The following is a 24,494-nucleotide window of genomic DNA, read 5'->3' on the forward strand; positions in this document are numbered from 1 at the left end:
CAATACAGCATCCCGAGGCAATACAGCAACACGAGGCAATACAGCCACCCGAGGCAATACAGCATCCCAAGCTATGATTTTGGCCACTGTCTACAAATGCTAACTTATTAGCGTTTGTGTCCAAAACCCAATGCAAGTGAATATCCCCTGTCTTAGCATATTTTGCACTTTGTGTCCTAATCATCTGAAAGTAACTTTATTGAGCTAACCAATCAATTTGAGACACTTTGGGGTTAAAGAGAAAAAGGGGGAGGTGTTCCTTACACTCCATGTCAGCATGTAACCAGAAGATACAGGGGTCTGGGTACCTCAGGGGCCCCCCCAGCACATCTCCCCCCTCCTGCCCTCTCTGCTCCTCCAACCAATGGCTGTGAGGCACGCCTGTTTCCGCATGCACCTGTAGGCTCCTAGAGGTGTCAATCAAACAGGACACAGTGAGAGTCCCACCCTCTTTCACAGATGAACACAAGAGGACATGGAGATACAAATACAATGAAGAAAAAAACAGAATTCTTGACATTAGATGTGATGGGTCGGGCTGGTGTCTACTCTGTCATTAGATGTGATGGTTGGGGAAAATGTGATGGGTCGGGCTGGTGTCCACCGTGCGTCATTAGATAACGTGATGGGTCGGGCTGGTGTCCACCGTGCGTCATTAGATGACGTGATGGGTCGGAGCTGGTGTCCACCGTGCGTCATTAGATGACGTGATGGGTCGGAGCTGGTGTCTATTCTGCGTCATTAGATGACGTGATGGGTCGGAGCTGGTGTCTATTCTGCGTCATTAGATGACGTGATGGGTCGGAGCTGGTGTCTATTCTGCGTCATTAGATGACGTGATGGGTCGGAGCTGGTGTCTATTCTGCGTCATTAGATGAGGTGATGGGTCGGAGCTGGTGTCTATTCTGCGTCATTAGATGAGGTGATGGGTCGGAGCTGGTGTCTATTCTGCGTCATTAGATGAGGTGATGGGTCGGAGCTGGTGTCTATTCTGCGTCATTAGATGACGTGATGGGTCGGAGCTGGTGTCTATTCTGGCTGGTGTCTACAGTGTCATTAGGTGATGGTTGGGGCAGACGCGATGGTTGGGGCAGACGCGATGGTTGGGGTTGGCGTCTAATCTGCGTCATCAGATGATGTGATTGGTCAGGGCTGGTGTCTACTCTGTCAGATGACGTGACGGCTTGGGGCTGGCGTGACGGCTTGGGGAGGTGTCTACTCTGTCAGATGACGTGACGGCTTGGGGCTGGCGTGACGGCTTGGGGAGGTGTCTACTCTGTCAGATGACGTGACGGCTTGGGGCTGGCGTGACGGCTTGGGGAGGTGTCTACTCTGTCAGATGACGTGACGGCTTGGGGCTGGCGTGACGGCTTGGGGAGGTGTCTACTCTGTCAGATGACGTGACGGCTTGGGGCTGGCGTGACGGCTTGGGGAGGTGTCTACTCTGTCAGATGACGTGACGGCTTGGGGCTGGCGTGACGGCTTGGGGCTGGCGTGATGGCTTGGGGAGGTGTCTACTCTGTCAGATGACGTGACGGCTTGGGGCTGGCGTGACGGCTTGGGGCTGGCGTGACGGCTTGGGGAGGTGTCTACTCTGTGCCCAGTAAACTCAGCAACCTCTCAGCTCATTGACAGGATGGTGTTTTAATGACACACACACAAAGCGGGGGTACAGTATGTCAGAACAGCCTGTCTAGAACCTGTGAGATTGAGGATTGGGTCGCAGGGTGCTCCTCCTCTGTGTGTGTGTGTGTGTGTGTGTGTGTGTGTGTGTGTGTGTGATGTCACACTGTTCCTCTACTGACAGGAAATGACAGGAGGAAACAGTTTGTGTCGGGTTAGGTTTGTCTCTTCACAGCACACAGTGCACGCAGGCATGAATAAGTGATGTGGAACTGAGTGTCAATAATATACCACCCTACCTGTTTGACACGCAGTACAGCCTACCTGTTTGACACGCAGTACAGCCTACCTGTTTGACACGCAGTACAGCCTATCTGTTTGACACGCAGTACAGCCTACCTGTTTGACACGCAGTACAGCCTACCTGTTTGACACGCAGTACAGCCTACCTGTTTGACACGCAGTACAGCCTACCTGTTTGACACGCAGTACAGCCTACCTGTTTGACACGCAGTACAGCCTACCTGTTTGACACGCAGTACAGCCTACCTGTTTGACACGCAGTACAGCCTACCTGTTTGACACGCAGTACAGCCTACCTGTTTAACACGCAGTACAGCCTACTTGTTTAACACGCAGTACAACCTAACTGTTTAACACGCAGTACAGCCTACCTGGCTGACACGCAGTACAGCCTACCTGTTTAACACGCAGTACAGCCTACCTGGCTGACACGCAGTACAGCCTACCTGTTTGACACGCGGTACAGCCTACCTGTTTGACACGCGGTACAGCCTACCTGTTTGACACGCGGTACAGCCTACCTGTTTGACACGCAGTACAGCCTACCTGTTTGACACGCAGTACAGCCTACCTGTTTGACACGCAGTACAGCCTACCTGTTTGACACGCAGTACAGCCTACCTGTTTGACACGCAGTACAGCCTACCTGTTTAACACGCAGTACAGCCTACCTGGCTGACACGCAGTACAGCCTACCTGTTTAACACGCAGTACAGCCTACCTGGCTGACACGCAGTACAGCCTACCTGTTTGACACACAGTACAGCCTACCTGTTTGACACGCAGTACAGCCTACCTGGCTGACACGCAGTACAGCCTACCTGTTTGACACGCAGTACAGCCTACCTGTTTGACACGCAGTACAGCCTACCTGGCTGACACGCAGTACAGCCTACCTGTTTGACACGCGGTACAGCCTACCTGTTTGACACGCGGTACAGCCTACCTGTTTGACACGCAGTACAGCCTACCTGTTTGACACGCAGTACAGCCTACCTGTTTGACACGCAGTACAGCCTACCTGTTTGACACGCAGTACAGCCTACCTGTTTGACACGCAGTACAGCCTACCTGTTTGACACGCAGTACAGCCTACCTGTTTGACACGCAGTACAGCCTACCTGTTTGACACGCAGTACAGCCTACCTGTTTGACACGCAGCACAGCCTACCTGTTTGACACGCAGCACAGCCTACCTGTTTGACACGCAGCACAGCCTACCTGTTTAACACGCAGTACAGCCTACCTGTTTGACACGCAGCACAGCCTACCTGTTTGACACGCAGCACAGCCTACCTGTTTGACACGCAGCACATCCTACCTGTTTGACACGCAGCACAGCCTACCTGTTTGACACGCAGTACAGCCTACCTGTTTGACACGCAGCACAGCCTACCTGTTTGACACGCAGCACAGTCTACCTGTTTGACACGCAGCACAGTCTACCTGTTTGACACGCAGCACAGCCTACCTGTTTGACACGCAGCACAGCCTACCTGTTTGACACGCAGCACAGCCTACCTGTTTGACACGCAGTACAGCCTACCTGTTTGACACGCAGTACAGCCTACCTGTTTGACACGCAGTACAGCCTACCTGTTTGACACGCAGTACAGCCTACTTGTTTGACACGCAGTACAGCCTACCTGTTTAACACGCAGTACAGCCTACCTGTTTGACACGCAGTACAGCCTACCTGTTTAACACGCAGCACAGCCTACCTGTTTAACACGCAGCACAGCCTACCTGTTTGACACGCAGTACAGCCTAGCTGTTTGATACGCATTACATGCCTACCTGTTTGACACGCAGTACAGCCTACCCGTTTAACACGCAGTACAGCCTACCCGTTTAACACGCAGTACAGCCTACCTGGCTGACACAGTACAGCCTGTTTTTAACACAGTACAGCCTACCTGTTTAACATGCAGTACAGCCTACCTGGCTGACACAGTACAGCCTGTTTTTAACACAGTACAGCCTACCTGTTTAACATGCAGTACAGCCTACCTGTTTAACACGCAGTACAGCCTACCTGTTTAACACGCAGTACAGCCTACCTGTTTAACACGCAGTACAGCCTACCTGTTTAACACGCAGTACAGCCTACCTGGCGATCTTGCGCGTGTCGTGAGGATGTAGCACGGAGGCCATTTCAGGATCGACCTCGGTCAGTCTCCTGTGGAGCTCAGCCCCGCCCAGTTTCTCCAGCTCCGCCTTCCTATCAAGAGACCCGCCTTTCTTCCCCTCTCCTTCATTCTCCTGCTGAGAGAGAGAGAACGAGGAGGAGGAGGAGAGAGAACGAGAGCGGAGCAAAAGAGAGAGAGAAATGAAAAGAGAGACCGGGAGAGAGAGAAGTAGAGAGACCGGGAGAGAGAGAAGGAGAGAGACCGGGAGAGAGAGAAGGAGAGAGACCGGGAGAGAGAGAAGGAGAGAGACCCGGGAGAGAGAGAAGGAGAGAGACCCGGGAGAGAGAGAAGGAGAGAGACCGGAGAGAGAGAAGGAGAGAGACCGGGAGAGAGAAGGAGAGAGACCGGGAGAAAGAAGTAGAGAGACCGGGAGAGAGAAGTAGAGAGACCGGGAGAGAGAAGTAGAGAGACCGGGAGAGAGAAGTAGAGAGACCGGGAGAGAGAAGTAGAGAGAAATGGAAGGAGAAAAAAAGAATAAAGTGAGTTGACATTAAATTGCATCATCAGGTGCTCTTCTCATTATCTTCCCATATTTTGAAGGGAGAAAGAGCGAAATGGTGAGAAGTTACGGGGAGGTTACTTCTTACCCCTGTATCCCCAGTACTCTCCACAGCAATGACTGATGTAGGGGTGAATAAGGAGTAAGGAGGGGTGAGTTAGGGGTGAGTTAGGGGTGAGTTAGGGGTGAGTTAGGGGTGAGTTAGGGGTGAGGAGGGTGAGGAGGGTGAGTTAGGGGTGAGGTGTGGGAGAAGTTACGGGGAGGTTACTTCTTACCCCTGTATCCCCAGTACTCTCCACAGCAATGACTGATGTAGGGGTGAATAAGGAGTAAGGAGGGGTGAGTTAGGGGTGAGTTAGGGGTGAGTTAGGGGTGAGGGTGAGTTAGGGGTGAGGTGTGGGAGAAGTTACGGGGAGGTTACTTCTTACCCCTGTATACCCAGTACTCTCCACAGCAATGACTGATGTAGGGGTGAGTTAGGAGTAAGGAGGGGTGAGTCAGGGGTAAGGAGGGGTGAGGAGGGTGAGTTAGGAGTAAGGAGGGGTGAGTCAGGGGTAAGGAGGGGTGAGGAGGGTGAGTTAGGAGTAAGGAGGGGTGAGTTAGGAGTAAGGAGGGGGTGAGGAGGGGTGAGTTAGGAGTAAGGAGGGGTGAGTTAGGAGTAAGGAGGGGTGAGTCAGGGGTAAGGAGGGGTGAGTCAGGGGCGAGGAGTGTGGTTCTTACCCCTTCATCCAGCAGTACTCTCCACAGCAGTGATTCTATGTAGTAGTTAGTTCCTCCTACTATGATAGGCAGCTTCTCTCTGCTGTACACGTCCTCTATGTGGGCTGGTTAAGGAAACACTGATTTACCCTATTAAATAAATTACACATACACACACTTTAAATAAGAATATAATGTTTCTAAACCCTTCATTAATGTGGATACTTCCATGATAACCCTGAATGAATCGTGAATAATGAGTGAAACGTTAAAAACACACAAATATCATACCTCCAAGACATGCTAACCTCTCACCATTACAATAACAGGGGAGGTTAGCATTTTATATCATACCCCTAAGACATGCTAACCTCTCACCATCACAATAACAGGGGAGGTTAGCATTTTATATCATACCCCTAAGACATGCTAACCTCTCACCATCACAATAACAGGGGAGGTTAGCATTTTATATCAAACCCCCAAGACATGCTAACCTCTGACCATTACAATAACAGGGGAGGTTAGCATTTTATATCAAACCCCCAAGACATGCTAACCTCTCACCATTACAATAACAGGGGTGGTTAGCATTTTATATCATACCCCTAAGACATGCTAACCTCTCACCATTACAATAACAGGGGAGGTTAGTATTTTCTGCGGGGGTATGATATTTATAGGCGACAAGCACACCGTTTTGAATGTGTCAAGAACTGCAACGGTGCAGTTGTTTTTTTTATACCCAACAATTTCCTGTGTGTATAAAAAATGGTCCACCAGCCAAAAGGACATCCAGCCAACGTGCCACACCTGTGGGAAGCATTGGAGTCAACATGGGCCAGCATCTCTGTGGAACGCTTGACACCGTGTAGAGCCCCATGCACCGACAAATTGAGGCAGTTCTTATTTTTCTTAAAACTGCATTGTTAGGGGCCTCCCGAGTGGCGCAGAGGTCTAAGGCACCGCATCGCAGTGCTGGCTGTGCCACTAGAGGTTCTGGGTTTGAGTCCAGGCTCCGTCGTAGCCGGCCGCTACCGGGAGACTCATGGGGCGGCGCACAATCGGCCCAGCGTCGTCCGGGTTAGGAGAGGGTTTGGCCGGTAGGGATGTCCTTGTCCCATCGTGCTCTAGCGACTCCTGCGAAGGGCGCAGGTGTACGGTGTTTCCCTCCGACACATTGGTGCGGCTGTCTTCTGGGTTAAGCGGGCATTGTGTCAAGAAGCAGTGCGGCTTGGTTGGGTTTCGGAGGACGCACGGCTCTCGACCTCTCCCGAGTCCGTACGGGAGTTGCAGCGATGAGACAGGACTAATATACCAATTGGAAACCACAAAATGCAGTTATTTATTTAAGGGCTTGTAAGTAAGCGTTTCACTCTAAGGTCTACACCTGTTGCATTCGGCACATGTGACGAATAAAATTTGATTTGATTATGAAGGTAAACGTGTGTTTGGGGGGGTATATGAACTATGTATACTGATTTACAAAGTATACAAGACCAGTGATCAGAGAGCTGATGATAGGCTCATAGGAAGTCCCTCCCTCCTTCTCTCTCTCTAGGGATAATTAGATATCTTGTCTGAGCAGTTAAGGCCCATCAGCTATCATCACTCACCTCCCCCTCTATGGAGTGAGAGAGAGATGGGGAGAAGAGGAGATAAGGGAGGGTGAATATGAGCCTGTGGGAGAGAAAGAGAGACAGATGGATGGAAAGAAGAAATTCGGGGAGAGAGAGAGAGAGAGAGAGAGAGAGAGAGAGAGAGACAGAGACAGAGACAGAGACAGAGACAGAGACAGAGACAGAGACAGAGACAGAGACACAGAGAGACAGAGAGACAGAGAGACAGAGAGACAGAGAGACAGAGAGACAGAGAGACAGAGAGACAGAGAGACAGAGAGACAGATTTTTCTCATTCCAATTGGCTATACTAAAACTCTTTAACATCGTCCTTAGCTCTGGCATCTTCCCCAATATTTGGAACCAAGGACTGATCACCCCAATCCACAAAAGTGGAGACAAATTTGACCCCAATAACTACCGTGGAATATGCGTCAACAGTAACCTTGGGAAAATACTCTGCATTATCATTAACAGCAGACTCGTACATTTCCTCAATGAAAACAATGTACTGAGCAAATGTCAAATTGGCTTTTTACCAAATTACCGTACAACAGACCATGTATTCACCCTACACACCCTAATTGACAACCAAACAAACCAAAACAAAGGCAAAGTCTTCTCATGCTTTGTTGATTTCAAAAAAGCCTTCGACTCAATTTGGCATGAGGGTCTGCTATACAAATTGATGGAAAGTGGTGTTGGGGGTAAAACATACGACATTATAAAATCCATGTACACAAACAACAAGTGTGCGGTTAAAATTGGCAAAAAACACACACATTTCTTCACACAGGGTCGTGGGGTGAGACAGGGATGCAGCTTAAGCCCCACCCTCTTCAACATATATATCAACGAATTGGCGCGGGCACTAGAACAGTCTGCAGCACCCGGTCTCACCCTACTAGAATCCGAAGTCAAATGTCTACTGTTTGCTGATGATCTGGTGCTTCTGTCACCAACCAAGGAGGGCCTACAGCAGCACCTAGATCTTCTGCACAGATTCTGTCAGACCTGGGCCCTGACAGTAAATCTCAGTAAGACCAAAATAATGGTGTTCCAAAAAAGGTCCAGTCACCAGGACCACAAATTCCATCTAGACACCGTTGCCCTAGAGCACACAAAAAACTATACATACCTCGGCCTAAACATCAGCACCACAGGTAACTTCCACAAAGCTGTGAACGATCTGAGAGACAAGGCAAGAAGGGCCTTCTATGCCATCAAAAGGAACATAAATTTCAACATACCAATTAGGATCTGGCTAAAAATACTTGAATCAGTCATAGAGCCCATTGCCCTTTATGGTTGTGAGGTCTGGGGTCCGCTCACCAACCAAGATTTCACAAAATGGGACAAACACCAAATTGAGACTCTGCATGCAGAATTCTGCAAAAATATCCTCCGTGTACAACGTAGAACACCAAATAATGCATGCAGAGCAGAATTAGGCCGATACCCACTAATTATCAAAATCCAGAAAAGAGCCGTTAAATTCTACAACCACCTAAAAGGAAGCGATTCCCAAACCTTCCATAACAAAGCCATCACCTACAGAGAGGTGAACCTGGAGAAGAGTCCCCTAAGCAAGCTGGTCCTAGGGCTCTGTTCACAAACACAAACACACCCCACAGAGCCCCAGGACAACAGCACAATTAGACCCAACCAAATCATGAGAAAACAAAAAGATAATTACTTGACACATTGGAAAGAATTAACAAAAAAACAGAGCAAACTAGAATGCTATTTGGCCCTAAACAGAGAGTACACAGTGGCAGAATACCTGACCACTGTGACTGACCCAAACTTAAGGAAAGCTTTGACTATGTACAGACTCAGTGAGCATAGCCTTGCTATTGAGAAAGGCCGCCGTAGGCAGACATGGCTCTCAAGAGAAGACAGGCTATGTGCACACTGCCCACAAAATGAGGTGGAAACTGAGCTGCACTTCCTAACCTCCTGCCCAATGTATGACCATATTAGAGAGACATATTTCCCTCAGATTACACAGATCCACAAAGAATTCGAAAACAAATCCAATTTTGATAAACTCCCATATCTACTGGGTGAAATTCCACAGTGTGCCATCACAGCAGCAAGATTTGTGACCTGTTGCCACAAGAAAAGGGCAACCAGTGAAGAACAAACACCACTGTAAATACAACCCATATTTATGTTTATTTATTTTAACTTGTGTGCTTTAACCATTTGTACATTGTTACAACACTGCATATATATAATATGACATTTGTAATGTCTTTATTGTTTTGAAACTTCTGTATGTGTAATGTTTACTGTTCATTTTTATTGTTTATTTGACTTTTGTATATTACCTACCTCACTTGCTTTGGCAATGTTAACACATGTTTCCCATGCCAATAAAGCCCCTTGAATTGAATTGGAGAGACAGAGAGACAGAGAGAGACAGAGAGACAGAGAGACAGAGAGAGACAGAGAGAGAGAGAGAGACAGAGAGAGAGACAGAGACAGAGACAGAGACAGAGACAGAGACAGAGACAGAGACAGAGACAGAGACAGAGAGAGAGAGAGAGAGAGAGAGAGAGAGAGAGAGAGAGAGAGAGAGAGACACAGACAGACAGACAGAGAGAGACAGAGAGCAGCATGTTATAGCAGCATGTTATAGCAGCATGCTATGTGAGCAGCATGTTAAACTGAGAGACAATGACCGGTCATGATAGTATGTTTTTCTCCTCATCTCTCCCCCTCTCTTTTACTCTCCATTCCTCTACACCTCCTCCATTCCATTATACCCTCCAACTTTCTCTCTACATTTTAACTACCTCTCTCCATACCTTCTCTCTCTCCATACCTTCTTTCACTCCCTCTATTAGATCTCACTCCCCGTTGCTCCCACCGTCTGTCCTTCCCACCGTCTGTCCTTCCCACCGTCTGTCCTTCCCACCGTCTGTCTGTCGCTCCCCATCACGCACTTAGTCTCCCTCCGTCTCTCTCTCCCCCTCCCCCTCTCCCTCCTTCTCTCTCTCCCCCGTCTCCCTCTCCCTCCCTCCATTTCTCCCTTCCCCTCCCCCCGTGTCTCTCTCTCTCCCCCTTCCCGTCTCTCTTTCTCTTCACCGACACACAAGACACACAAGGGCTGCACTGATACTATCATTAGTCACTACAGCTGAAGCTACTGTGCTGCACTAGTGTGTGTGTGTGTGTGTGTGTGTGTGTGTGTGTGTGTGTGTGTGTGTGTGTATACACAATCCTCGTTCGCAGCAGAAATCCCCATAAGGACAGTAAAACAATGAAAATTCATTTTCCACATCCCCACGAGGACAAAGGCTATTTTAGGCTTAGTGAAAATAGTATTTTTACAAAGAGAGTAAAACATATGCTGTATATATGTGTGAGGAGAGGAAGAGGAAGAGGAGAGGAGAGGAGAGGAGAGAAGAGGGAAGAGGAGGGAAGAGGAGAGAGAGGAGAGAGAGGAGAGAGAGGAGAGAGAGGAGAGAGAGGAGAGAGGAGAGGGAGGAGAGAGAGGAGAGAGAGGGAAGAGGAGGGAAGAGGAGAGAGATGAGAGAGAGGAGAGAGAGGAGAGAGAGGAGAGAGAGGAGAGAGAGGAGAGAGAGGAGAGAGGAGAGGGAGGAGAGAGGAGAGGGAGGAGAGAGAGGAAAGAGGAAGAGAGGAAGAAGAAGAGAGAGAGGAGAGGGAGGAGAGAGAGGAGAGAGAGGGAAGAGGAGGGAAGAGGAGAGAGAGGAGAGAGAGGAGAGAGAGGAGAGAGAGGAGAGAGAGGAGAGAGAGGAGAGAGAGAGAGAGAGAGAGAGAGAGAGAGGAGAGAGAGGAGAGAGAGGAAGAGAGGAGAGGGAGGAGAGAGAGGAGAGAGAGAGAGGGAGAGAGGAGAGGGAGGAAGAGAGGAAGAGAGGAAGAAGAAGAGAGAGAGGAGAGGGAGGAGAGGGAGGAAGAGAGGAAGAGAGGAAGAAGAAGAGAGAGGGGAGAGAGAGGAGAGAGAGGAAGAGAGGAGAGGGAGGAGAGAGAGAGAGAGGGAGAGAGGAGAGGGAGGAAGAGAGGAAGAGAGGAAGAAGAGAGAGAGGAGAGGGAGGGAGTGTCAAATCAAAGCGTTTATTGGTCGATTACCGTGTCGCAGATGTTATCGCAAGAGCAGCGAAATGCTTCTGTTTCTATATCAACATCTAGCCGCAGAACAACAGAATAACAATACGACATAAAAAATGTATTACCACACACAACAACAAAAAATAACAAGAAATTAAGACCCATCAGAACGAGGGCTTTGAATATAAATAAATGTAAACTGAACAAAAATATAAAACACAACAATTTCAACGATTTTACTGAGTTACAGTTCATATGAGGACATCAGTCAATTGAAATAAATGTATTGGGCCCGTAAAATGTTGCGCCACACAGCATTCCTAACCTAGCCCACAAACGTCCGCGGTGTGGATCTGCTGTGTGGATCTGCTGTGTGGATCTGCTGTGTGGATCTGCTGTGTGGATCTGCTGTGTGGATCTGCGGTGCAGTCAAACAAGTCATTTGAAAGAGTAAGAACATTTTCAGAGAGACAACTCAAAAAAGCCAAGATAATGGATATTCATTACCCTTGACAATCAACCGTTCTCTGTCCTGGGTGATGTTGGTTTTCGCCGACTGGTCGAGCACCGGTACACACTAAACGTTACCACGTGCGCTATTGTTCAGATGTTGCCCTACCGGAGTTACACAGTAGTAGCGTCGCTGCTTTAAGCTTCACGTGAATGGAGCCTGAAGAGAGAGACCGTTTGGGTCTTTGCATGTCAAAAAATATGCAAACCAAATAACACCATTTGACTCGTTAAATGAGCTTTTAATTTTTACACGTCGTATAACAGTTCTATTATGAAATGGTGTGTGTTCTGAATGTGCACGTGTCGCCACTACTATCAGTAGCACTGACAAAGCTGTACCACTACTATCAGTAGCACTGACAAAGCTGTACCACAAAAACAAAAACAAACACCGGCCACAAACGATGTGTTTACAATACCGCGTTGGTAATAAAGTATAAATTGTTCGACCGCAACTTCTGGGCTAGCTAGCTAGCTTTAGCTTGGTATTACCTAGCTAACACCAATACAACCAGCCTGAAAACAATGACCAGTAGAAACTGCAGTCATTTTCATTATTCTTAGCAATGATTTAGGAATCCTTGTAAGTATTAGCTAGGTTTCCACTTGTTGTTCGACTGTTGAAATTGAACTTCAGTTCATGAAAAATAAATAGCTAGTCAGCTACTTAACCCTGTTGCCCAATGCTAACGTTATAAGCAGCCAGCTACTTAACCCTGTTGCCCAACGCTAACGTTATAAGCAGCCAGCTACTTAACCCTGTTGCCCAAAGCTAACGTTATAAGCAGCCAGCTACTTAACCCTGTTGCCCAAAGCTAACGTTATAAGCAGCCAGCTACTTAACCCTGTTGCCCAAAGCTAACGTTATAAGCAGCCAGCTACTTAACCCTGTTGCCCAAAGCTAACGTTATAAGCAGCCAGCTAGCTTCATCTGGCTAGTGAGGCTCGACCGGACTGGGTTATGTGTTGTGAAGCTAGCCACAATAAGGATTAGGCACAATAGTGGAATTTGCGGTTTGCCATCAAAATAAACGTACCTCTTTGAAAGTGATGCAGAACGTTACAATTGGTGGAATCATGTCATATTTAGACTAGATAATGTTAAACAAGGTTGGTAAGCAATGAAATGGGGTATCAGTCTACTCGGTGACACCCACAGAACACAACCGTGAAGAGTTTACGCAAATATTAGCATTGTAGCTCTTATCGCGGGACTGACTGTGAAATCACCTCCCCAGTCAGCCTACTGTGTGTATTGACATTCATATTGCACTGTACAGCTTTACCTAAGGATTGGGGATCAATGAAATGGGAAATCAGTCTATTCAATACATAAGATATTTTTCACCCCCAACGTCCTCAGTTATCTGACTCCAAAACATCCACGCCTACCCCCGGCCAAACCCGGACGACGCTGGGCCAATTGTGCAGTGCCCTATGGGACGCCCAATCACGGCCGGATGTGATACAGCCTGGATTCGAACCAGGGACGGTAGAGACGCCTCTTGCACTGAGATGCAGTGCCTTAGACCGCTGAGTCCATGTGTGTGTGTTAACTATTTAACTGTACTAGAATGCTTAAAAGGCTGCTAAAATTTGAAATATTGGTATCATTTTTGGGGGAGATGGAAAATATCGGATATCGGTATCGGCCAAAAATGTCATATCAGTGCATCACTATAAATGAACATTCAATTCTCTGGCAACAGCTCTGGTGGACATTCGCGCAGTCACCATGCCAACTGCACGCTCCCTCAAAACTTGAGACATCTGTGGCATTGTGTTGTGTGACAAAACTGCATATTTTAGAGTGGCCTTTTGTCCCCAGCACAAGGTGCACCTGTGTAATGATTATTAAATTGATTAACAGAGAAGACGAGCAAAATGGATAAAAGAGAGTGGTGGTATAGCAGAAACAGCAGAATCAAGTGGTCAAAACCCAGTACTACTTTATGGTAAATAATATAACCAACTTCTATTACTAATTTCCCTGAACAGGGGAAAAATAAAATCACCAGATTCACAGGGAATAATTTACATAGTATGGAGATGCAATACTCCAAGCCGCAGTGTCATACTACTTTATCAAACATAGAGAACTGATGCTGTACACGGGTTGTGGAGGGTTCATTGGGTGGCTTTAAAAAATAAAATAAAAAATGATTAATGTCTTACTCATTGGTATGTTAACATTATTGAAGTGACCAGTGTTCAGTAACCTATGCGTGTGCGTGCGTCTGACATGCTGACCAGACTGCCCGCGTGCGCCATCGTGTGCATGTTGAATTTTGTCCCCCCACACCAGAAGATCACGACACGCAGGTTATAAAAATTAGAAATATCAAAACAAACTCTGAAACAACTATATTAATTTGGGGACAGGTCGAAAAGCATTAAACGTTTATGGCAATTTATCTAGCTAGCTTGCTGTTGCTAGCTAATTTGTCCTGGGATATAAACTTCGGGTTGTTATTTTACCTGAAATGCACAAGGTCCTCCACTCCGACAATTAATCCACAGATAACAGGGTAAACATTCGTTTCTACTAATCTCTCCTCCTTCAGGCGTCTTCTTCTATGGACTTTGTATGGTGGTTGGCAACCAACTAAGGTGCATTACCACCACCAACTGGACTGGAGTGTGGACCTCAGTCCATCTTTCAATCACCCACGTGGGTATATGCTCCTAAAAACCAATGAGGAGATGGGAAAGGTGGGACTTGTAGTGCGTCAAGCATCACAAATACAACCAAGTTTAGCTCGTTGACGTGCGCGAGCAGTGTGGGAGCAATGATTGAATAACACGTGTAGATTTATTTTTGCAATGCTCGCCTTGCAAGCGGTGTGGTCTACATGTCTCACCCATACAGGAAGTACAATCATAAAGGATATGAGAGCCAGAGCCTTGTTCCTGAAGTCTACCACAGTGTAGCTGCTGACCAGGGGATCCACGAAGCCGATCATGTGATGACTGCACTGGGCACGCTCCTCAGCCGTCACCTTATTGGTTATGATGTCCAGCCCACGATACACCTGAAGAAGACAGAGAGAACCAATCAGATGTCAAGATCGACAAGGCAGAGAAGTTACAATGAAATGTGCTTCAGGGACCAATCGAACCCCAATTAACACAAAACAATGTAGAGTGAGTTAGACACAGTAGCCAATAACAGAACAGTCACTGAGCTAAGCACACATTCACGTCCTGTAGTCTCTTCAGGCTCACTACACATTGCCTACATTTAGTGTGGGGGGGGGGGGGGGAGAAAACATTGACATAACAGAAGGCAGGCACTCCATCAGTAATGAGAACATAACGCTCCCTAAAATTACCAGACAGCGTACCACTTCCACACACACACACACACACACACACACACACACACACACACACACACACACACACACACACACACACACACACACACACACACACACACACACACACACACACACACACACACACACACACACACACACACACACACACAGTGATAGAACGATCAACGTGTTCTCCTAGTTGTCAGTGCGTTTACCCATCTCCCTCTGTGCCTGTCAGCGCAACAGGAAACACGGTACGCTGACATCGAAGAGCGTGTGTGTGAGGGAAAAACTGCTCCTTTAACACACGTGGTGTCAAACTCATTCCACGGTTTTTACTTTCAATTAAAGACCTAGATAAGCAGGTGAGGCAAGTTCCTTACTAATTAGTAACCTTGATTCATCAACCCGATGTAAAAAGGGAGAAGTGAAAACATGCAGACAGACCCTCCGTGGAATGAGTTGGACACGTGCTCTGCGGAATGTTCCGGATCTAAGAGGATAGATATCAAACATGAAGAGATAACACGGCTGAATGGACAGATAAAAGACACAGACCTCAACGAAAAGGCCAATCAAAACTCTAATTAGTACAAAAAGGATTGTAACTGACGGTGCTTAAACTGGCAAGGTAGTAGTCACATCCTGCTAGGAGAGGAGACAGTGGAGAGGAGAGAGAGGAGAAGAGACAGGGTAGAGAGAGGAGAGGAGACAGTGCTTAATCTGGCAGGGTAGTAGTCACTAAAGGTCGACCGATTAATCAGGGCCGATTTCAAGTTTTCATAACAATCGGAAATCGGTATTTTTGGGCGCCGATTTGCCGTTTTTTAATTTATTTTGACACCTTTATTTAAACTTTATTTAACTAGGCAAGTCAGTTAAGAACACATTCTTATTTTCAATGACGGCCTAGGAACAGATTTTTAACCTTGTCAGCTCGGGGGATCCAATCTTGCAACCTTACAGTTAACTAGTCCAACGCGCTAACCACCTGCTTTACATTGCACTCCACGAGGAGCCTGCCTGTTAGCGAATGCAGTAAGCTAACGTAAGTTGCTAGCTAGCATTAAACTTATCTTATAAAAAACAATCAATCAATGACTGTCATTGCTCCAATGTGTACTTAACCATAAACATCAATGCCTTTCTTAAAATCAATACACAAGGATATATTTTTAAACCTGCATATTTAGCTAAAAGAAATCCAGGTTAGCAGGCAATATTAACCAGGTGAAATTGTGTCATTTCTCTTGCGTTCATTGCACGCAGAGTCAGGGTATATGCAACAGTTTGGGCCGCCTGGCTCTTTGCGAACTAATTTGCCAGAACTTTACGTAATTATGACATAACATTGAAGGTTGTGCAATGTAACAGGAATATTTAGACTGATGGATGCCACCCGTTAGATAAAATACGGAACGGAATAAACGTTTTGTTTTCGAGGTGATAGTTTCCGGATTAGTCAAAGGTATATGGTTTAGAGACAAATAGTCGACGCGTTATAATTCCTGTAATAACTTGCGGCTGTATTTGAAAGGGGTTCCTTCGTTATTTTACCGTTCATGTCTTCCATAGAGAATGTCTTGATCTACTTCAAATAAGGTCTGTGTTTCGTGCAGGCTTAAACCGCCTCGACGTTTTGATACCCGTGTAAATCTCACTAGGATAAGGTAACGTTTGTCAACATATTTTCATAAATCCACTCTACAAAAGAAATTATCTTCGATTATTTTTAGCCAATATTGATCAGAGTTACCTTGTCCTATGGATATCTACACAGTTATAAAATTGGCACGGTGATGTAAGCCTACACGAAACACAGACCTTATTTTAAGTGAATCTAAAACATATCCTATGGAATAAATGAAAGAACCGCTTTTCAGATTTTGCTAGAAGGTGACATGGGAATTATATCTCGCACTTTGGTTGTCAATTCTTACCATGCCCATTATTAAAATAGGATTTCCTGCATATAGAAATTAAAGTTTTTGTTTTCAACATTCATCACAGGTAACTTAAACTCTATTTTTATTCAAACAGTTGAGAGTATTTGTCTCCTAAGCAGACTCTTCAGTATCATTGTCACTTCAGAGCTGTGTGTGTATTTATGTATTATATTAAGTTAAAATAAAAGTGTTTATTGTTCATTCAGTATTGTTGCAGATGTCATTACTACAAAAATGTGTGTGTGTGTGTGTATGATATATATATATATTTTTTTTTTAATGTTTTTAAATAAATCGGCATCGGCTTTTTTTGTCCTCCAATAATCGGTATCGGCATTGAAAAATCATAATCGGTCAACCTCTAGTAGTCACACCCTGCTAGGAGAGGAGACAGTGGAGAGAGAGAGGAGACAGTGGAGAGAGAGAGGAGACAGTGGAGAGAGAGACAGTGGAGAGAGAGACAGTGGAGAGAGAGACAGTGGAGAGAGAGACAATGGAGAGAGAGACAGTGGAGAGAGAGACAGTGGAGAGAGAGACAGTGGAGAGAGAGACAGTGGAGAGAGAGACAGTGGAGAGGAGACAGTGGAGAGGAGACAGTGGAGAGGAGACAGTGGAGAGGAGACAGTGGAGAGAGAGACGAGACAGTGGAGACAGTGGAGAGAGAGAGGAGACAGTGGAGAGAGAGACAGTGGAGAGAGAGACAGTGGAGAGAGAGACAGTGGAGAGAGAGACAGTGGAGAGAGAGACAGTGGAGAGGAGACAGTGGAGAGGAGACAGTGGAGAGGAGACAGTGGAGAGGAGACAGTGGAGAGGAGACAGTGGAGAGGAGACAGTGGAGAGGAGACAGTGGAGAGGAGACAGTGGAGAGGAGACAGTGGAGAGGAGACAGTGGAGAGAGAGACAGTGGAGAGAGAGACAGTGGAGAGAGAGACAGTGGAGAGAGAGACAGTGGAGAGAGAGAGGAGACAGTGGAGAGAGAGAGGAGACAGTGGAGAGAGAGAGGAGACAGTGGAGAGAGAGAGGAGACAGTGGAGAGAGAGAGGAGACAGTGGAGAGAGAGGAGACAGTGAGGTGGAGAAAGAGGAGAAGAGACAGGGTAGAGATGAGACAGTGGGATGGAGAAAGAGGAGAAGAGACAGGGTAGAGATGAGACAGTTGGGTGGAGAGAGAGGAGCGGAGAGAGAGGAGCGGAGACAGAGGAGCGGAGACAGAGGAGCGGAGAGAGAGGAGCGGAGACAGAGGAGCGGAGAGAGAGGAGCGGAGACAGAGGAGCGGAGACAGAGGAGCGGAGACAGAGGAGCGGAGACAGGGTGGAGGAGACAGGGTGGAGGAGACAGGGGAGCGGAGACAGAGGAGCGGAGACAGAGGAGCAGAGACAGAGGAGCAGAGACAGAGGAGCAGAGACAGAGGAGCAGAGACAGGGTAGAGGAGACAGGGTAGAGGAGACAGAGGAGCGGAGACAGAGGAGCGGAGACAGAGGAGCGGAGACAGAGGAGCGGAGACAGAGGAGCGGAGACAGAGGAGCGGAGACAGAGGAGCGGAGACAGGGGAGCGGAGACAGGGGAGCGGAGACAGAGGAGCGGAGACAGAGGAGCGGAGACAGAGGAGCGGAGACAGAGGAGCGGAGACAGAGGAGCGGAGACAGAGGAGAGGAGACAGAGGAGAGGAGACAGAGGAGCGGACACAGGACAGAGGAGAGGAGACAGAGGAGCGGAGACAGAGGAGCGGAGACAGAGGAGCGGAGACAGAGGAGCGGAGACAGAGGAGCGGAGACAGAGGAGCGGAGACAGAGGAGCGGAGACAGAGGAGCGGAGACAGAAGAGAGGAGACAGAGGAGCGGAGACAGAGGAGCGGAGACAGAGGAGCGGAGACAGAGGAGCGGAGACAGAGGAGAGGAGACAGAGGAGAGGAGACAGAGGAGAGGAGAGGAGACAGAGGAGAGGAGACAGAGGAGAGGAGACAGAGGAGCGGCAGGGTAATGTGGCTCTAATTTGGAGCCGCGATCCTCAACAGCTCCCTGATTTAGAGGGGTTTGGTCCACAAAGCAGGGAGAGCACACAGCTCTCGCTATTCAAAAGAGCTCGTACCAGCCTCCTCCAGACACGCTCCAACCCTCTCACTCTGTGTGCACATTCATCTTCTCTCTCTACTTCCCAGTCATGTCCGTTGCTCTCTCTTCCCCCCCCCCCCCACTGACTGTTTCTCCCCGATCCGTCCCATCTCTCCGGCCAGTCTACTGTATCCACCACAGGTTAGCGTTTCTCGTCATGAATCTTGTTCTGGAGGCAGCTCTGCAGAGTGATCGAGCTAGCACAGCCACAAAGCTATCAGAAATCATTCAGTTCTGCCTCCAGGACAAGGTTGTTACCAATCCCACAAGGTATGACACCAAATAACCAGAAAAGGCTACTCTCCTCGATGTTATCCTCACAAATAATCCTGATAGTTATCAGGTCTGGTGTTTTCTGCAATGACCTTAGTGATCACTGTTTTACAGCCTGTGTTCGTAATGGCTGCTCAGTGAAACGACCTGTCCTGATTTGTCAGACTCTTGCTAAAAAAAAAACTAATGAGCAAGCCTTCCTTCATGACCTGGCCTCTGGTATAGAATCATCTTGATCCCCTCTCTCGAAGACGCTTGGACCTTCTTTTTAGATATTTTCAGCGGTATTGTTAACAAACACGCCCCCATAAAGAAAATAAGATAAAAAAAACAGGTTCCTGGGTCGACCGTGATCTTGCAGAGTTACTCCACCTCAAGAATTGCATTTGGCGAAAGGCTCGGCACACGCATACTCAGGCTGACTGGCTCTCGTTCAGGCAAATGAGAAATAAGTGCACTCAGGCTATCCGGAAGGCCAAAGTTAGTTACTTTAAGGAGCAGTTCTCTCTCTGTGGGTCTAACCCCAAGAAGTTCTGGAAAACGGTTAAAGACCTGGAGAATCAACCCTCCTCCTCACAGCTGCCCGTGTCCCTTAATGTTGATGATGTGGTTGTTACTGACAAGCAGCACATGGCTGAGCTCTTTAATCACCACTTCATTAAGTCAGAATTCCTATTTGACTCAGCCATGTCTTACATTTACATTTAAGTCATTTAGCAGACGCTCTTATCCAGAGCGACTTAAAAATTGGTGCATTCACCTTATGATATCCAGTGGAACAACCACTTTACAATAGTGCATCTAACTCTTTTAAGGGGGGGGGGGTTAGAAGGATTACTTTATCCTATCCTAGGTATTCCTTAAAGAGGTGGGGTTTCAGGTGTCTCTGGAAGGTGGTGATTGACTCCGCTGACCTGGCGTCGTGAGGGAGTTTGTTCCACCATTGGGGTGCCAGAGCAGCGAACAGTTTTGACTGGGCTGAGCGGGAACTGTACTTCCTCAGAGGTAGGGAGGCGAGCAGGCCAGAGGTGGATGAACGCAGTGCCCTTGTTTGGGTGTAGGGCCTGATCAGAGCCTGAAGGTCTTCTTGCCTGTACAACATTTCCTCATCTCCCACCCCATCAAACGCGACTATCCCCGAAGCTTCTCCCTATTTTCCCCCTGCCCCGCTACAAAGTTTCTCCCTGCAGGCGGTCACTGAGTCCGAGGTGCTAAAGGAGCTCCTGAAACCCCAAAAAACATCTGGGTCAGATGGTTTAGATCCTTTCTTCTTTAAGGTTGCTGCCCATCTCAGACCTTGTTAACCAGTCTCTCCTCTCTGGAGAGGTTCCCATTGCTTGGAAGGCAGCCACGGTTCATCCTTTATTTAAAGGGGGAGATCAAGCTGATCCTAACTGTTATAGGCCTGTTTCTATTTTGCCCTGTTTATCAAAAGTGTAGGAAAAACTTGACAATAATCACCTGACTGGCTTTCTTGATGTCTATAGTATTCTCTCTGGTATGCAACCTGGTTTCCGCTCAGATTATGGATGTGTCACTGCAACCTTAAAAAGGCACTCGATGATGTCACCATTGCCCTTGATTCTAAGCAATGTTGTGCTGCTATTTTTATTGACTTGGCCAAAGCCTTTGATACGGTAGACCATTACATTCTTGTGGGCCGGCTAAGGAGGATTGGTGTCTGAGGGGTCTTTGGCCTGGTTTGCTAACTACCTCTCTCAAAGAGTGCTGTGTATAAAGTCAGAAAATCTGCTGTCTCAGCCACTGCATGTCACGAAGGGAGTACCCCAAGGCTCAATCCTAGGCCCCACGCTCTTTTCAATTTACGTCAACAACATAGCTAAGGCAGTAGGAAGCTCTCATCCATTTACATGCAGATACAGTCTTATACTGAGCTGGCACCTCCCCGGATTTTGTGTTAAATGCTCTACAACAAAGTTTTCTTATTGTCCAACAAGCTTTCTCTGCCCTTAACCTTGTTCTGAACACCTCCAAAACAAAGGTCATGTGGTTTGGTAAGAAGAATGCCCCTCTCCCCACAGGTGTGATTACTACCTCTGAGGGTTTAGAGCTTGAGGTAGTCACCTCATACAAGTACTTGGGAGTATAGCTAGACGGTACACTGTCCTTCTCTCAGTACATATCAACGCTGCAGGCTAAAGTTAAATCTTGACTTGGGTTTCCTCTATCGTAATCGTTCCTCTTTCACCCCAGCTGCCAAACTAACCCTGATTCAGATGACCATCCTACCCATGCTAGATTACGGAGACGTAATTTATAGATCGCCAGGTAAGGTTGCTCTCGAGCGGCTAGATGTTCTTTACCATTCAGCCATCAGATTTGCCGCCAATGCTCCTCATAGGACATATCGCTGCACTCTATACTCTGTTTTTCCCCCCCTTGATTTAACCAGTTAGGCCAGTTGAGAACAAGTTCTCATTTACAAATGCGACCTGGCCAAGATAAAGCAAAGCGACAAAAACAACAGAGTTAAACATAAACAAACGTACGGTCAATAACACAACAGAAACATCTATGTACAGTGTGTGCAAATGTCGTAAGATTAGGGAGGTAAGGCAATAAATAGGCCCTAGAGGCAAAATAATTACAATTTAGCATTAACAATGGAGTGATAGATGTTCAGATGATGTGCAAGTAGAGATACTGGGGTGCAAAAGAGCAAAATAATATATAACAAATATGGGGATGAGGTAGGTAGTTGGTTGGATGGGCTATTTACAGATGGGCTGTGTACAGGTACAGTGATCGGTAAGCTGCTCTGACAGCTGATGCTTAAAGTTATAGAGGGAGATGTAAGACTCCAGCTTCGGTGATTTCTGCAATTCGTTCCAGTCATTGACATCAGAGAACTGGAACGAAAGGCGGAGATGTTCACTGTCTACAGAACATGCAAAAAAAATAAAATCGCTGCGAAAGAGGGGCAACACTTCAAAACTCTTGGGTCATCTTCGTGACCACCACCCACTACTTTATAGCGAATGCAAGGTAAGTTAACGTTTAGCTCAACGCGTGATGTGGGGACTTCGGAATGAGGGAAAATGTCATGGTTTGTCTGTCTAAACTTGCTCATAAGCTTGTCAATAATGTAAACTGAATCTTTCACTGTTACCTACTCTTGTAATAACACGTTGTTCTGCTGATGTAATGCGTCGTGTGTTTGCAGACTCTGTTCGCCCATTGCACACGATAACTAACACATTGTGTAGTTTAGTTACCCAACCAACATATTTTGTTCATTTAAAATCCAGCAGTCGTCGACTTGGTTGTAAAAGCGTTCCAACAGGAGAAACACAATAGACTCCCCTATACCATAGACTCCCCTATACCATAGACTCCCCTATACCATAGACTCCCCTATACCATAGACTCCCATATACCATAGACTCCCTATACCATAGACTCCCCTATACCATAGACTCCCCTATACCATAGACTCCCCTATACCATAGACTCCCTATACCATAGACTCCCCTATACCATAGACTCCCCTATACCACAGACTCCCCTATACCATAGACTCCCCTATACCATAGACTCCCCTATACCATAGACTCCCCTATACCATAGACTCCCCTATACCATAGACTCCCCTATACCATAGACTCCCTATACCATAGACTCCCCATACCATAGACTCCTCCATACCATAGACTCCTCCATACCATAGACTCCTCCATACCATAGACTCCCCATACCATAGACTCCTCCATACCATAGACTCCTCCATACCATAGACTCCCCTATACCATAGACTCCCCTATACCATAGACTCCTCCATACCATAGACTCCCCTATACCATAGACTCCCCTATACCATAGACTCCCCTATACCATAGACTCCCTATACCATAGACTCCCCATACCATAGACTCCTCCATACCATAGACTCCTCCATACCATAGACTCCTCCATACCATACACCCATATATTTATTTCAATTGTTGAGCTCATTGCAATTACTATCACTGTCTTCTTAAGACTCATTTGTATTTATGTAAATTGTGCATGGGGTCATTGTATATACTCAAATGCAACAAAGAATATCGACTGTGTGTGTGTGTGTTTGAATAATAATAATTATAAATGAAAACACCAATCATTAATTTGCTATTCCCTTGTTTACAGAGTGGGAGTGCAGCAGGCAAACCCAGTGATGCTATTGGTCCATACCTCATCTACAGTTGTGACACACATACTCCAGGAAGAGTTTAAAAAGGCAGGCTGCTTATGTACCCCACATCAACACGTGCTCAAGACCTCACTGCAGCCCTTTCATATTACATTGCAAAGGACATGATGCCATTTCATATTGTGGAGAGGCCTGGCTTTCTGAGGCTGATGAAGGTTGCCGTGCCTCACTAAAGTAGTTCTCCACTCCGTCCCATCTCTCTTGGGTCTCTTTATGTAGTGTTGTTACCATGATGTTGTCTTGGGTCTCTTTATGTTGTGTTGTTACCATGATGTTGTCTTGGGTCTCTTTATGTAGTGTTGTTACCATGATGTTGTCTTGGGTCTCTTTATGTAGTGATGTTACCATGATGTTGTCTTGGGTCTCTCTTTATGTTGTGTTGTTACCATGATGTTGTCTTGGGTCTCTCTTTATGTAGTGTTGTTACCATGATGTTGTCTTGGGTCTCTTTATGTAGTGTTGTTACCATGATGTTGTCTTGGGTCTCTTTATGTTGTGTTGTTACCATGATGTTGTCTTGGGTCTCTCTTTATGTAGTGTTGTTACCATGATGTTGTCTTGGGTCTCTCTTTATGTAGTGTTGTTACCATGATGTTGTCTTGGGTCTCTTTATGTTGTGTTGTTACCATGATGTTGTCTTGGGTCTCTTTATGTTGTGTTGTTACCATGATGTTGTCTTGGGTCTCTCTTTATGTAGTGTTGTTACCATGATGTTGTCTTGGGTCTCTCTTTATGTAGTGTTGTTACCATGATGTTGTCTTGGGTCTCTTTATGTTGTGTTGTTACCATGATGTTGTCTTGGGTCTCTCTTTATGTTGTGTTGTTACCATGATGCTGTCTTGGGTCTCTTTATGTAGTGATGTGTTGTTACCATGATGTTGTCTTGGGTCTCTTTATGTTGTGTTGTTACCATGATGTTGTCTTGGGTCTCTTTATGTAGTGTTGTTACCATGATGCTGTCTTGGGTCTCTCTTTATGTAGTGTTGTGTTGTTACCATGATGTTGTCTTGGGTCTCTCTTTATGTAGTGTTGTTACCATGATGTTGTCTTGGGTCTCTTTATGTTGTGTTGTTACCATGATGTTGTCTTGGGTCTCTCTTTATGTTGTGTTGT

The 24,494-nt window shown here is 46.8% G+C and overlaps 1 protein-coding gene across 1 annotated transcript in view; it reads right to left on the reverse strand.

The window, feature by feature from the left end:
• trit1 (tRNA isopentenyltransferase 1) overlaps positions 1–24,494 on the reverse strand; it is a 61,391-nt gene that overhangs the window by 18,490 nt on the left and 18,407 nt on the right. The window contains exons 2-5 of the mRNA XM_071369025.1: positions 14,414–14,554; positions 5,335–5,433; positions 4,037–4,191; positions 265–407 (exon numbers count right to left, since the gene is read on the reverse strand). Coding sequence (XP_071225126.1) covers positions 265–407; positions 4,037–4,191; positions 5,335–5,433; positions 14,414–14,554 — 538 coding nt within the window. The remainder of the gene's footprint in view (positions 1–264; positions 408–4,036; positions 4,192–5,334; positions 5,434–14,413; positions 14,555–24,494) is intronic.

This window comes from Salvelinus alpinus, chromosome 26 (assembly GCF_045679555.1).
Source record: "Salvelinus alpinus chromosome 26, SLU_Salpinus.1, whole genome shotgun sequence".
Lineage (NCBI taxonomy): Eukaryota > Metazoa > Chordata > Actinopteri > Salmoniformes > Salmonidae > Salvelinus > Salvelinus alpinus.